Source organism: Stenella coeruleoalba (assembly GCF_951394435.1).
Source record: "Stenella coeruleoalba genome assembly, contig: scaffold_29, whole genome shotgun sequence".
Taxonomy (NCBI): Eukaryota; Metazoa; Chordata; class Mammalia; order Artiodactyla; family Delphinidae; genus Stenella; species Stenella coeruleoalba.
This window is the reverse complement of record NW_027645960.1, coordinates 764,546-778,892: the sequence shown is the minus strand read 5'-3', so window position 1 is coordinate 778,892 and position 14,347 is coordinate 764,546. Positions and strand designations below refer to the sequence as shown.

Sequence of the window (14,347 nt, the reverse complement as noted above, 5' to 3'; positions counted from 1 at the left end):
CAGGATGGCTTCAGGCCCTAATCTGGTTCCGGCCCGGCATGCTGAGCCTTTGGTTAATTCCTCTTCCTGGTGGGAAATGAGAGTTTAATTTGCCCGTCCAGACACCTGCAGCTAGCCTCTCATTCGTTCTCACTATTCCTGTTCATCTTCCGCAGAAATTGCAAACTGGGCCAAACAGGAGGTTAAAGGGACTGACTCTCCAAGTCGGGAGAGTGTTAGTAAAGCGTCTGGAATGTTGCACCCGAATACCAGGGGAGGATAACTGAGACATATTTGAACACGTCTCCCGATCACTTGGTTGATCATACTCTAGGTTCCACATGCAGATTTTAGCTGAAGGAAGAATACCTTAAACCTGGGTAGTTGAAACCCGTGGAATGGGTACCATGCAATATGACTTCAAAGGGTCTTCATTTGCTCACCGAACCTCTCCAATCCTATCACTGCTGCGTTTATGCCCCTGTACACATGCTTGATTCTCTTTCGGAGACATAGCAATCCCTAGGTTTTAAGATACTTACTAGTCAGGTACATTCTTAGGCATTTAATATGCGGTGTTGAGTCCATTTCTTTGAGCAAGGAGTAGCTCTTGTCTATTCCATATTTGGCTTAAGGAACTTTATCTGTGCTCATTTCAATCTCTGGTTTTATGCAGCACCCCAACTCACCTTTACCCTTAAGCAAGCATAAGTTGGTTTTCTAAATTTGAGACCCTGTTCTGTTCTGTAATTCAGTTCCTGTGTAGCCAAGTTTACATTCCGTGTATTACTGATATCTTATGATGTTTCTTTTTCTGTGTGACTTATTTCAGTTAGAATCATCATACCTGAATCCACTCATTGTGCTTCAAAGGGCCTGATGACACAGAGATCATTGCTGAGTGATATTGCTTTGTAAGTAAATACCACAACTTTTTTATCCATTTTTCACTTTCTGCGATGTTGAACTTGTACTGTAAAGGAGGTTCTTGTAAACAGAGCCGTTCCAAACTTTGGGGTGGCTGTGTCTTTTTGATTTTAAATTCCCTAAGATATAGGACCATAAGTGGAAGTGCCCTAGGCTCTGTTGCTTTGTTTTTTAGATGTTTCAGGAAACACCATACACTTCTCCCGAGCGGTTGTTGGCAATTTACATCCCGCCCTTCAGCATAACAAGGCTCCCAGTTCTCCATGGCCTGTCCTGCCTTTCTGGATTTTACACTTTTTTCAGATGGCCCTTTTGACCGGGGGGAAGTGAGACTTCATTGTAGTGCAGATTTCCTTTGCAAGCTTGCTTGGTTGGCCAAAAAGGGCGTATGCGTTTTTTCCTGAATATATTCAGGAAAAAACGCATACGCCCTGTTTGGCCAAGTGCATCATTGTGGACGTTCTGCCTCTTTTCCTATGCTTTCAATGCAATTCCAGTCTACCTCCTGAAATCGGTTTCCTGCAATTCTGCCCCGCTTTCAAGTCCTCTTGGCAGCCTTACTTCAGTCTATTTTTGGACGATAGCTGTCATTTATAACTCTGCATGTTTGTGAATTACAGTGCCCCTGAGCTCCTTTCTTCACCTCGCTTTCTTTTGAGCTGGCCGCAACACCGCAGGATGGCTTCAGGCCCTAATCTGGTTCCGGCACGGCACGCTGAGCCTTTGGTTAATTCCTCTTCCTGGTGGGAAATGAGAGTTAAATTTGCCTGTCCAGACACCTCCAGCTAGTCTCTCATTGGTTCTCGCTATTCCTGTTCATCTTCCGCAGAAATTGCAAACTGGGCCAAACAGGAGGTTAAAGGGACTGACTCTCCAAGTCGGGAGACTGTTAGTAAAGCGTCTGGAATGTTGCACCCGAGTACCAGGGTACGAAAACTGAGATATATTTGAACACGTCTCCCGATCACATGGTTGATCATACTCTGGGTTCCACATGCATGTTTTAGCTGAAGGAAGAATACCTTAAACCTGGGTAGTTGAAACCCGTGGAATGGGTACCATGCAATATGACTTCAAAGGGTCTTCATTTGCTCACCGAACATCTCCAATCCTATCACTGCTGCGTTTATGCCCCTGTACACATGCTTGATTCTCTTTCGGAGACATAGCAATCCATAGGTTTTAAGATACTTAGTAGTCAGGTACATTCTTAGGCGTTTAATATGCGGTGTTGAGTCCATTTCGTTGAGCAAGGAGTAGCTCTTGTCTATTCCATATTTGGCTTAAGGAACTTTATCTGTGCTCATTTCAATCTCTGGTTTTATGCAGCACCCCAACTCACCTTTCCCCTTAAGCAAGCATAAGTTGGTTTTCTAAATTTGAGACCCTGTTCTGTTCTGTAATTCAGTTCCTGTGTAGCCAAGTTTCCATTCCGTGTATTACTGATATCTTATGATGTTTCTTTTTCTGTGTGACTTATTTCAGTTAGAATCATCATACCTGAATCCACTCATTGTGCTGCTAAGGGCCTGATGACATAGATTTCATTGCTGAGTGATATTGCTTTGTAAGTAAATACCACAACTTCTTTATCCATTTTTCACTTTCTGCGATGTTGAACTTGTACTGTAAACGAGGTTCTTGTAAACAGAGGCGTCCCAAACTTTGGGGTGGCTGTGTCTTTTTGATTTTAATTTCCCTAAGCTATAGGACCATAAGTGGCAGTGCCCTAGGCTCTGTTGCTTTGTTTTTTAGATGTTTCAGGAAACACCATACACTTCTCCTGAGTGTCTGTTGGTAATTTACATCCCACCCATCAGCATAACAAGGCTCCCAGTTCTCCATGGCCTGTCCTGCCTTTCTGGATTTTACACTTTTTTCAGATGGCCCTTTTGACCGGGGGGAAGTGAGACTTCATTGTAGTGCAGATTTCCTTTGCAAGCTTGCTTGGTTGGCCAAAAAGGGCGTATGCGTTTTTTCCTGAATATATTCAGGAAAAAACGCATACGCCCTTTTTGGCCAAGTGCATCATTGTGGACGTTCTGCCTCTTTTCCTATGTTTTCAATGCAATTCCAGTCTACCTCCTGAAATCGGTTTCCTGCAATTCTGCCCCGCTTTCAAGTCCTCTTGGCAGCCTTACTTCAGTCTATTTTTGGACGATAGCTGTCATTTATAACTCTGCAGGTTTGTGAATTACAGTGCCCCTGAGCTCCTTTCTTCAACTCGCTTTCTTGTGAGCTGGCCGAAACACGGCAGGATGGCTTCAGGCCCTAATCTGGTTCCGGCACGGCATGCTGAGCCTTTGGTTAATTCCTCTTCCTGGTGGGAAATGAGAGTTATATTTGCCCGTCCAGACACCTCCAGCTAGTCTCTCATTGGTTCTCGCTATTCCTGTTCATCTTCTGCAGAAATTGCAAACTGTGCCAAACAGGAGGTTAAAGGGACTGACTCTCTAAGTCGGGAGAGTGTTAGTAAAGCGTCTGGAATGTTGCACCCGAGTACCAGGGTACGAAAACTGAGACATATTTGAACACGTCTCCCAATCACATGGTTGATCATACTCTAGGTTCCACATGCATGTTTTAGCTGAAGGAAGAATACCTTAAACCTGGGTAGTTGAAACCCGTGGAATGGGTACCATGCAATATGACTTCAAAGGGTCTTCATTTGCTCACCGAACCTCTCCAATCCTATCACTGCTGCGTTTATGCCCCTGTACACATGCTTGATTCTCTTTCGGAGACATAGCAATCCATAGGTTTTAAGATACTTACTAGTCAGGTACATTCTTAGGCGTTTAATATGCGGTGTTGAGTCCATTTCGTTGAGCAAGGAGTAGCTCTTGTCTATTCCATATTTGGCTTAAGGAACTTTATCTGTGCTCATTTCAATCTGGTTTTATGCAGCACCCCAACTCACCTTTACCCTTAAGCAAGCATAAGTTGGTTTTCTAAATTTGAGACCCTGTTCTGTTCTGTAATTCAGTTCCTGTGTAGCCAAGTTTACATTCCGTGTATTACTGATATCTTTTTTTTTTTTTTTTGCCGTAACTACCTTTATTGGTATCGATTGTGTATCAGTTCATCAAAACCTTTGTTTCATATTTCTCGCCTTAATCCCCTGAAAGTTCCAGATGGGCAAAAATACTTTTAAATACGCAGCTGGCTTCTTTCTTATGTGCTTAATATTATACATTTGTTGCTTGTTTTGCACATGTCTATGGCTGCACTACTTGCAAGACGAAAGTCACATATAAAAATACAGACTAATCGAAACACAAATGTCAGCCATTGTCTAGAATGTGGTTTACAATACAGAGCTTGCAGACAACACAGACTATATATATAAGTCATCTGTCTGAAAACAGAAAGTAGTGTCTCATACTGACTCCGGAGAAAGGTGCTGACACACAGGGAAACTCACTGATGATTCTCCTTTATATTTATTAGATAGATCAATACCAAATTATTTCACATATATTATATTCAATATGTATATATATATATCTTGTAACCAAATTCTGGTTTAAAAGTCACAAACCAACATGTAAATACAAAATGTTAGGAAAGGTTTAACATACATAGGGGAAAACATGTCTTATGCCTCGCAAAGACTTTCTACAATCTAGCATAAAGGCAAATGTGGTTGAAAAAAAAGGAAATCCATATACAATTACAGAAAAACATTTAGTCAAGCCACCTAATATAAAATATTTCAGATATCATGTCCAAAAACGTCCACGTGTTGCAGAGGTCTCTACAAATCAATTAGAATGACGTCAACAAGATCTGCAAACCGAAGTCTTAGCAAGTAAACGTGACTCATGCTTTTCTCTCTGAGACAATGAGGCTTGACGTTCAGTTAAAGGCAGGTAAACACGACTATGAAGAAACCCTTCTTTACAACAGCTTAATGGTACCCATTTAGGGCAATACACCCGCTTTCCCAGCTATGTGTGCATGCAGTGTTCTGTGATAAAATGACTCAGTTACTTTAAAAAAGCATAAATGGCAAAACAAAATAACCAGAACTCCGCGAAGCTGGTAAAACCACAAAGACACTGAAATCCAGCAACTCCTGAGAGGCTGAGAGATCAAATGAATCATAAAATCTGGATGACTCTGATTTGGGGTTTAACTTTGGTTAAAACTGAAAAGTCTGAAAAGAACCAATGTTTTGGAAGAAGCAGTGTCACTTGTAAACATCCTGCCACCTAACTAAAAGGACGGCCTCTTCTTCTAGACCCACGACTTAATAAGACAGGAAGCTCTCAACACACAGCGCTGGAGAAGATGGATTCCACAAGTCAAACTTGAGTGAAACTGTTCTAATGCAATGTACCAAACACGCGTTTGTTCTTAGGAAAAATTACAAAACTAACAAATATTTTTCTCCAGAATTATAAAAGATAAAATCTATGAATCAGTACTGTTATGTGATTACAGAACAATAGCCAACTGAAAAAAAAAACAAAACACCAACCCACAGGCCGTCTACACCGTCCCCAATCCATTTCCTGCAGCCAGTACTTCCCACCTGCTCTGAGGACTGAGCCTTAGACACCGTTGACTGTATTTAAAGTTGAGTCAACAGTACTCTCTGTCTCTGGGGCAAAAGTAATGCAGCTCATTACTTACACACAACACTTGTTTCATTCTTCAGGACTTTCTTTGACGGGATTACTCAATGTTGGTTACTTTAAAGGTAACAAAAGGTGTCAGAAAAAAATGCCTTGGAATTCTTTTGCAATTCCACAAAGACACCTGGCAATCTGATACGTTCATTCCTCTCCCCATCACAATTTTTGTTTTTTAAAATTACAATTGACAACTCACGTAAGATGTAATTAATTTACTTAAAATAAGAGAGGGCTTTTCAATCAAGTATCCACGTTCCAAATAACTAAAACATTTAGTTAAATCTTTTAAATTAATCTTTTAATAAATCTTTAATTACTCGGTGCCAGTAATTAAGAGGTTGATTCCGTAAAATTCAAACTTGCACATAGGCGTGTCCCACTCAGAAAAGATTTCATACACTTAGCAACTTGTGCTTTTTGTCTCACCTTTTATAAGAAACACAGATTAATTTCAACTTCAGTTTTCCTTTCTGATGCAGACACGTGTACCTTGTGTAAGAAACGGTCTCCAGGCCACCTCCACGTGTAGACCTCAGCATTTCCTGAGAGTGTGAAGTCAACCCCTCCTCCAGGAGACTCTCGCCCTTTTGAGACATTCCCCCTTGCACCTTATGTTTGTCAGACTATGTTTACAGAAATCAGATGACTGGATGAAAACTCTACAGGACAGTCAAGGACAGACGAGAAGACGAGATGCAGAGCGGGAGCCCCTTCCTCCTCCAGTGCACCTGCTGCGGGCAGCCCTCCAGGAAGGCTTGGCCTCCTCCCCTGGACCACAGACTTACTTTTCTCTGTAATAAAGCAGGTAGTACTTCAGGGGATCTGGCAGAGGGAGGCTCAGGACCTTCTCACGCAGGAAGTTCACCGGGGGCTCGGGCTTGGTGTCCGGCGGGGTTGTCACCTCTTCTTCTTGCCGCTCGTCTTCCAGGTCTCCGCAGCTGGTGTCATCAGAGGGGTTGGAGAGCCGACTGGCAAACACCTCTTTGTCCAAAAAGACAATCGTTTCCATTCAGCGGCGGCGAACTCTCCTCCGTTTAAACCTGGGAGTGTTCTTCAGTCCGTTCCCGTTTTTGTTCACAGCTTCCTGGTGGATGACCTTCTTAATGGTGCCCCGGATGGCAATGCGCGCCAGGTCCTGGAGGCTGCGAACCGCCAGGGGTGTGGACAAGTCGTGATTCTCCTGACTCCGACTGGCAGGGCTGGACGAGTGGAGCAAAAGACACAGCCAGAATCTTTTTGGTTTCCCAGGCGGAAGGACCCGTCCGAGTTATCTTAGTCAACTTCTCTTCCAGCGGCATGACCAGGACGCCCCCGACTTTGAGGAGGCTCTTCATGTACCCCTCGTGCTGCTTCTGCACGCCTGCCCCGCAGTACACCCGGTCATACTGAGAGCAGCCTGGAGAGATCTCCAGGCAATTGCTGGTGACGAAGGAGGGCTCGCAGAAGTCAAACTTGTCGAAGCTGTCACTCGTCCTGATGAAAAAGTCCAGCTTCTGCTTCGCATACTCTGTCACATCTGAATGGAGTTCCACCCCGTGGTTCACACCAAAAGGACCGAGGATGAGCCCCACCATGGAGCTGAGGTAGCCGGTGCCGCTGCCCAGGTTCAGGAAGGAAAGGCCAGGCTGCAGGTCCAGGGCCTCCATCACCTCCGAATAGATGCACGGAGCAGAGAGGTGGATGTTCCCGTGCTTCCACGCCAGGTCCTTGTACGCGTTCTCCTTAAACTCCTCGAGGTAATAGTCGGCGCGGTCAACAGCTCGGAAGGCCTGCTCCACCAGCTCGGAGCGGATGTACTGCGCCGCCTTCAGATGGTCTATCAGCTCGTCGTTGTCTTCACCAGCACTCACCGCGCCTCCCATCTTCGGGACCGCGCTTACAGAAAGCTGCCGCTGGAGAGACCTCGGGAACCCCCGGAACGCTGGAGGGCGGACCCCCGGGGAGGGGGGAGGGGCGACGGGAGACGCCTGGGACACGGAGGGGTGTTTATGCTTGGGGGTGGGGAACGAGAGGACAGCGGAAGAGGACAGGAAGACGGGGAGAGGAGAATGCGGCCCTGGGGGAGGGTCTGGGAGCCCGGGACCACGGGAAGGGGAGGGGTGGAGAGGAGGGAGAGAGGGGGAGGGGGCCGAGGGGCCGCACCGCCCCCATACCCCGCTGCAGGCCGGGCCGAGGGCGGCGGCGGCGGCGGCGGGGGCTCAGTACCTCCTGGCTCGGCGGGCCCGCGGAATCGGCCGCTGAGCCGCACCTGCAGCTCTTCCGGCGCCACTCGCCAGACCGCCTCCCACTACGCAGCCCCGACCTCCGCCCTACTGATATCTTATGATGTTTCTTTTTCTGTGTGACTTATTTCAGTTAGAATCATCATACCTGAATCCACTCATTGTGCTGCTAAGGGCCTGATGACACAGATTTCATTGCTGAGTGATATTGCTTTGTAAGTAAATACCACAACTTTTTTATCCATTTTTCACTTTCTGCGATGTTGAACTTGTACTGTAAACGAGGTTCTTGTAAACAGAGCCGTTCCAAACTTTGGGGTGGCTGTGTCTTTTTGATTTTAAATTCCCTAAGCTATAGGACCATAAGTGGAAGTGCCCTAGGTTCTGTTGCTTTGTTTTTTAGATGTTTCAGGAAACACCATACACTTCTCCCGAGTGGTTTTTGGCAATTTACATCCCGCCCTTCAGCATAACAAGGCTCCCAGTTCTCCATGGCCTGTCCTGCCTTTCTGGATTTTACACTTTTTTCAGATGGCCCTTTTGACCGGGGGGAAGTGAGACTTCATTGTAGTGCAGATTTCCTTTGCAAGCTTGCTTGGTTGGCCAAAAAGGGCGTATGCGTTTTTTCCTGAATATATTCAGGAAAAAACGCATACGGCCTTTTTGGCCAAGTGCATCATTGTGGACGTTCTGCCTCTTTTCCTATGCTTTCAATGCAATTCCAGTCTACCTCCTGAAATCGGTTTCCTGCAATTCTGCCCCGCTTTCAAGTCCTCTTGGCAGGCTTACTTCAGTCTATTTTTGGACGATTGCTGTCATTTATAACTCTGCAGGTTTGTGAATTACAGTGCCCCTGAGCTCCTTTCTTCAACTCGCTTTCTTGTGACCTGGCCGCAACACCGCAGGATGGCTTCAGGCCCTAATCTGGTTTCGGAACGGCACACTGAGCCTTTGGTTAATTCCTCTTCCTGGTGGGAAATGAGAGTTCAATTGGCCCGTCCAGACACCTCCAGCTAGCCTCTCATTGGTTCTCGCTATTCCTGTTCATCTTCCGCAGAAATTGCAAACTGGGCCAAACAGGAGGTTAAAGGTGCTGACTCTCCAAGTGGGGAGAGTGTTAGTAAAGCGTCTGGAATGTTGCACCCGAGTACCAGGGGAGGAAAACTGAGACATATTTGAACACGTCTCCCGTTCACATGGTTGATCATACTTGGGTTCCACATGCATGTTTTAGCTGAAGGAAGAATACCTTAAACCTGGAGAGTTGAGACCCGTGGAATGGGTACCATGCAATATGACTTCAAAGGGTCTTCATTTGCTCACCGAACCTCTCCAATCCTATCACTGCTGCGTTTATGCCCCTGTACACATGCTTGATTCTCTTTCGGAGACATAGCAATCCATAGGTTTTAAGATACTTACTAGTCAGGAACATTCTTAGGCGTTTAATATGGGGTGTTGAGTCCATTTCGTTGAGCAAGGAGTAGCTCTTGTCTATTCCATATTTGGCTTAAGGAACTTTATCTGTGCTCATTTCAATCTCTGGTTTTATGCAGCACCCCAACTCACCTTTACCCTTAAGCAAGCATCAGTTAGTTTTCTAAATTTGAGACCCTGTTCTGTTCTGTAATTCAGTTCCTGTGTAGCCAAGTTTCCATTCCGTGTATTACTGATATCTTATGATGTTTCTTTTTCTGTGTGACTTATTTCAGTTAGAATCATCGTACCTGAATCCACTCATTATGCTGCTACGGGCCTGATGACATAGATTTCATTGCTGAGTGATATTGCTTTGTAAGTAAATACCACAACTTCTTTATCCATTTTTCACTTTCTGCGATGTTGAACTTGTACTGTAAACGAGGTTCTTGTAAACAGAGGCGTCCCAAACTTTGGGGTGGCTGTGTCTTTTTGATTTTAATTTCCCTAAGCTATAGGACCATAAGTGGAAGTGCCCTAGGCTCTGTTGCTTTGTTTTTTAGATGTTTCAGGAAACACCATACACTTCTCCCGAGTGTCTGTTGGCAATTTACATCCCGCCCATCAGCATAACAAGGCTCCCAGTTCTCCATGGCCTGTCCTGCCTTTCTGGATTTTACACTTTTTTCAGATGGCCCTTTTGACCGGGGGGAAGTGAGACTTCATTGTAGTGCAGATTTCCTTTGCAAGCTTGCTTGGTTGGCCAAAAAGGGCGTATGCGTTTTTTCCTGAATATATTCAGGAAAAAATGCATACGCCCTTTTTGGCCAAGTGCATCATTGTGGACGTTCTGCCTCTTTTCCTATGCTTTCAATGCAATTCCAGTCTACCTCCTGAAATCGGTTTCCTGCAATTCTGCCCCGCTTTCAAGTCCTCTTGGCAGCCTTACTTCAGTCTATTTTTGGACGATAGCTGTCATTTATAACTCTGCAGGTTTGTGAATTACAGTGCCCCTGAGCTCCTTTCTTCAACTCGCTTTCTTGTGACCTGGCCGCAACACCGCAGGATGGCTTCAGGCCCTAATCTGGTTCCGGCCCGGCATGCTGAGCCTTTGGTTAATTCCTCTTCCTGGTGGGAAATGAGAGTTAAATTTGCCCGTCCAGACACCTCCAGCTAGCCTCTCATTGGTTCTCGCTATTCCTGTTCATCTTCCGCAGAAATTGCAAACTGGGCCAAACAGGAGGTTAAAGGGACTGACTCTCCAAGTGGGGAGAGTGTTAGTAAAGCGTCTGGAATGTTGCACCCGAGTACCAGGGGAGGAAAACTGAGACATATTTGAACACGTCTCCCGTTCACACGGTTGATCATACTCTGGGTTCCACATGCATGTTTTAGCTGAAGGAAGAATACCTTAAACCTGGAGAGTTGAGACCCGTGGAATGGGTACCATGCAATATGTCTTCAAAGGGTCTTCATTTGCTCACCGAACCTCTCCAATCCTATCACTGCTGCGTTTATGCCCCTGTACACACGCTTGATTCTCTTTTGGAGACATAGAAATCCATAGGTTTTAAGATACTTATTAGTCAGGTACATTCTTCGGTGTTTAATATGGGGTGTTGAGTCCATTTCGTTGAGCAAGGAGTAGCTCTTGTCTATTCCATATTTGACTTAAGGAATTTATCTGTGCTCATTTCAATCTCTGGTTTTATGCAGCACCCCAACTCACCTTTCCCCTTAAGCAAGCATAAGTTGGTTTTCTAAATTTGAGACCCTGTTCTGTTTTGGAATTCAGTTCCTGTGTAGCCAAGTTTACATTCCGTGTATTAGTGATATCTTATGATGTTTCTTTTTCTGTGTGACTTATTTCAGTTAGAATCATCGTACCTGAATCCACTCATTATGCTGCTACGGGCCTGATGACATAGATTTCATTGCTGAGTGATACTGCATTGTACGTAAGTACCACAAGTTCTTTATCCATTTTTCACTTTCTGTGATATTGAACTTGTACGGTAAACGAGGTTGTTGTAAACAGAAGCGTCCCAAACTTTGGGGTGGCTGTGTCTTTTTGATTTTAATTTCCCTAAGCTATAGGACCATAAGTGGAAGTGCCCTAGGCTCTGTTGCTTTGTTTTTTAGATGTTTCAGGAAACACCATACACTTCTCCCGAGTGTCTGTTGGCAATTTACATCCCGCCCATCAGCATAACAAGGCTCCCAGTTCTCCATGGCCTGTCCTGCCTTTCTGGATTTTACACTTTTTTCAGATGGCCCTTTTGACCGGGGGGAAGTGAGACGTCATTGTAGTGCAGATTTCCTTTGCAAGCTTGCTTGGTTGGCCAAAAAGGGCGTATGCGTTTTTTCCTGAATATATTCAGGAAAAAACGCATACGCCCTTTTTGGCCAAGTGCATCATTGTGGACGTTCTGCCTCTTTTCCTATGCTTTCAATGCAATTCCAGTCTACCTCCTGAAATCGGTTTCCTGCAATTCTGCCCTGCTTTCAAGTCCTCTTGGCAGCCTTACTTCAGTCTATTTTTGGACGATAGCTGTCATTTATAACTCTGCAGGTTTGTGAATTACAGTGTCCCTGAGCTCCTTTCTTCAACTCGCTTTCTTGTGAGCTGGCCGCAACACCGCAGGATGGCTTCAGGCCCTAATCTGGTTCCGGCACGGCATGCTGAGCCTTTGGTTATTTCCTCTTCCTGGTGGGAAATGAGAGTTAAATTTGCCCGTCCAGACACCTCCAGCTAGTCTCTCATTGGTTCTCGCTATTCCTGTTCATCTTCCGCAGAAATTGCAAACTGGGCCAAACAGGAGGTTAAAGGGACTGACTCTCCAAGTGGGGAGAGTGTTAGTAAAGGGTCTGGAATGTTGCACCCGAGTACCAGGGGAGGAAAACTGAGACATATTTGAACACGTCTCCCGTTCACACGGTTGATCATACTCTGGGTTCCACATGCATGTTTTAGCTGAAGGAAGAATACCTTAAACCTGGAGAGTTGAGACCCGTGGAATGGGTACCATGCAATATGACTTCAAAGGGTCTTCATTTGCTCACCGAACCTCTCCAATCCTATCACTGCTGCGTTTATGCCCCTGTACACACGCTTGATTCTCTTTTGGAGACATAGCAATCCATAGGTTTTAAGATACTTACTAGTCAGGTACATTCTTAGGCGTTTAATATGGGGTGTTGAGTCCATTTCATTGAGCAAGGAGTAGCTCTTGTCTATTCCATATTTGGCTTAAGGAACTTTATCTGTGCTCATTTCAATCTCTGGTTTTATGCAGCACCCCAACTCACCTTTCCCCTTAAGCAAGCATAAGTTGGTTTTCTAAATTTGCGACCCTGTTCTGTTTTGGAATTCAGTTCCTGTGTAGCCAGGTTTACATTCCGTGTATTAGTGATATCTTATGATGTTTCTTTTTCTGTGTGACTTATTTCAGTTAGAATCATCGTACCTGAATCCACTCATTGTGCTGCTAAGCGCCTGATGACACAGATTTCATTGCTGAGTGATATTGCTTTGTAAGTAAATACCACAACTTCTTTATCCATTTTTCACTTTCTGCGATGTTGAACTTGTACTGTAAACGAGGTTCTTGTAAACAGAGGCGTCCCAAACTTTGGGGTGGCTGTGTCTTTTTGATTTTAATTTCCCTAAGCTATAGGACCATAAGTGGAAGTGCCCTAGGTTCTTTTGCTTTGTTTTTTAGATGTTTCAGGAAACACCATACACTTCTCCCGAGTGGTTGTTGGCAATTTACATCCCGCCCATCAGCATAACAAGGCTCCCAGTTCTCCATGGCCTGTCCTGCCTTTCTGGATTTTACACTTTTTTCAGATGGCCCTTTTGACCGGGGGGAAGTGAGACTTCATTGTAGTGCAGATTTCCTTTGCAAGCTTGCTTGGTTGGCCAAAAAGGGCGTATGCGTTTTTTCCTGAATATATTCAGGAAAAAACGCATACGCCCTTTTTGGCCAAGTGCATCATTGTGGACGTTCTGCCTCTTTTCCTATGCTTTCAATGCAATTCCAGTCTACCTCCTGAAATCGGTTTCCTGCAATTCTGCCCCGCTTTCAAGTCCTCTTGGCAGCCTTACTTCAGTGTATTTTTGGACGATAGCTGTCATTTATAACTCTGCAGGTTTGTGAATTACAGTGCCCCTGAGCTCCTTTCTTCAACTCGCTTTCTTGTGACCTGGCCGCAACACCGCAGGATGGCTTCAGGCCCTAATCTGTTTCCAGCACGGCACGCTGAGCCTTTGTTTAATTCCTCTTCCTGGTGGGAAATGAGAGTTAAATTTGCCCGTCCAGACACCTCCAGCTAGCCTCTCATTGGTTCTCGCTATTCCTGTTCATCTTCCGCAGAAATTGCAAACTGGGCCAAACAGGAGGTTAAAGGGACTGACTCTCCAAGTGGGGAGAGTGTTAGTAAAGCGTCTGGAATGTTGCACCCGAGTAACAGGGGAGGAAAACTGAGACATATTTGAACACGTCTCCCGATCACATGGTTGATCATACTCTGGGTTCCACATGCATGTTTTAGCTGAAGGAAAAATACCTAAAAGCTGGGTAGTGGAAACCCGTGGAATGGGTACCATGCAATATGACTTCAAAGGGTCTTCATTTGCTCACCGAACCTCTCCAATCCTATCACTGCTGCGTTTATGCCCCTGTACACATGCTTGATTCTCTTTTGGAGACATAGCAATCCATAGGTTTTACGATACTTACTAGTCAGGTACATTCTTAGGCGTTTAATATGGGGTGTTGAGTCCATTTCGTTGAGCAAGGAGTAGCTCTTGTCTATTCCATATTTGACTTAAGGAACTTTATCTGTGCTCATTTCAATCTCTGGTTTTATGCAGCACCCCAACTCACCTTTACCCTTAAGCAAGAATAAGTTGGTTTTCTAAATTTGAGACCCTGTTCTGTTCTGTAATTCAGTTCCTGTGTAGCCAAGGTTCCATTCCGTGTATTACTGATATCTTATGATGTTTCTTTTTCTGTGTGACTTATTTCAGTTAGAATCATCATACCTGAATCCACTCATTGTGATGCTAAGGGCCTGATGACATAGATTTCATTGCTGAGTGATATTGCTTTGTAAGTAAATACCACAACTTCTTTATCCATTTTTCACTTTCTGCGA

General features: G+C 44.9%; 1 protein-coding gene and 1 long non-coding RNA gene across 2 annotated transcripts in view; one reads left to right on the top strand and one right to left on the bottom strand.

Moving 5' to 3' along the window:
* The window catches only part of LOC307181435, a 2,786,049-nt gene that overhangs the window by 2,605,994 nt on the left and 165,708 nt on the right, over positions 1 to 14,347 (top strand). The window lies entirely within an intron of this gene.
* Positions 6,647 to 7,782, bottom strand: LOC307181438 (protein-L-isoaspartate O-methyltransferase domain-containing protein 2-like; the record flags this gene model as incomplete). Its single annotated transcript, XM_079946631.1, has 2 exons — positions 7,752 to 7,782; positions 6,647 to 7,438 (listed from the first exon to the last, which is right to left on the bottom strand). The coding sequence occupies exon 2, from the start codon at positions 7,406 to 7,408 to the stop codon at positions 6,647 to 6,649; it is 762 nt and encodes a 253-aa protein (XP_079802757.1). The 5' UTR covers positions 7,409 to 7,438; positions 7,752 to 7,782.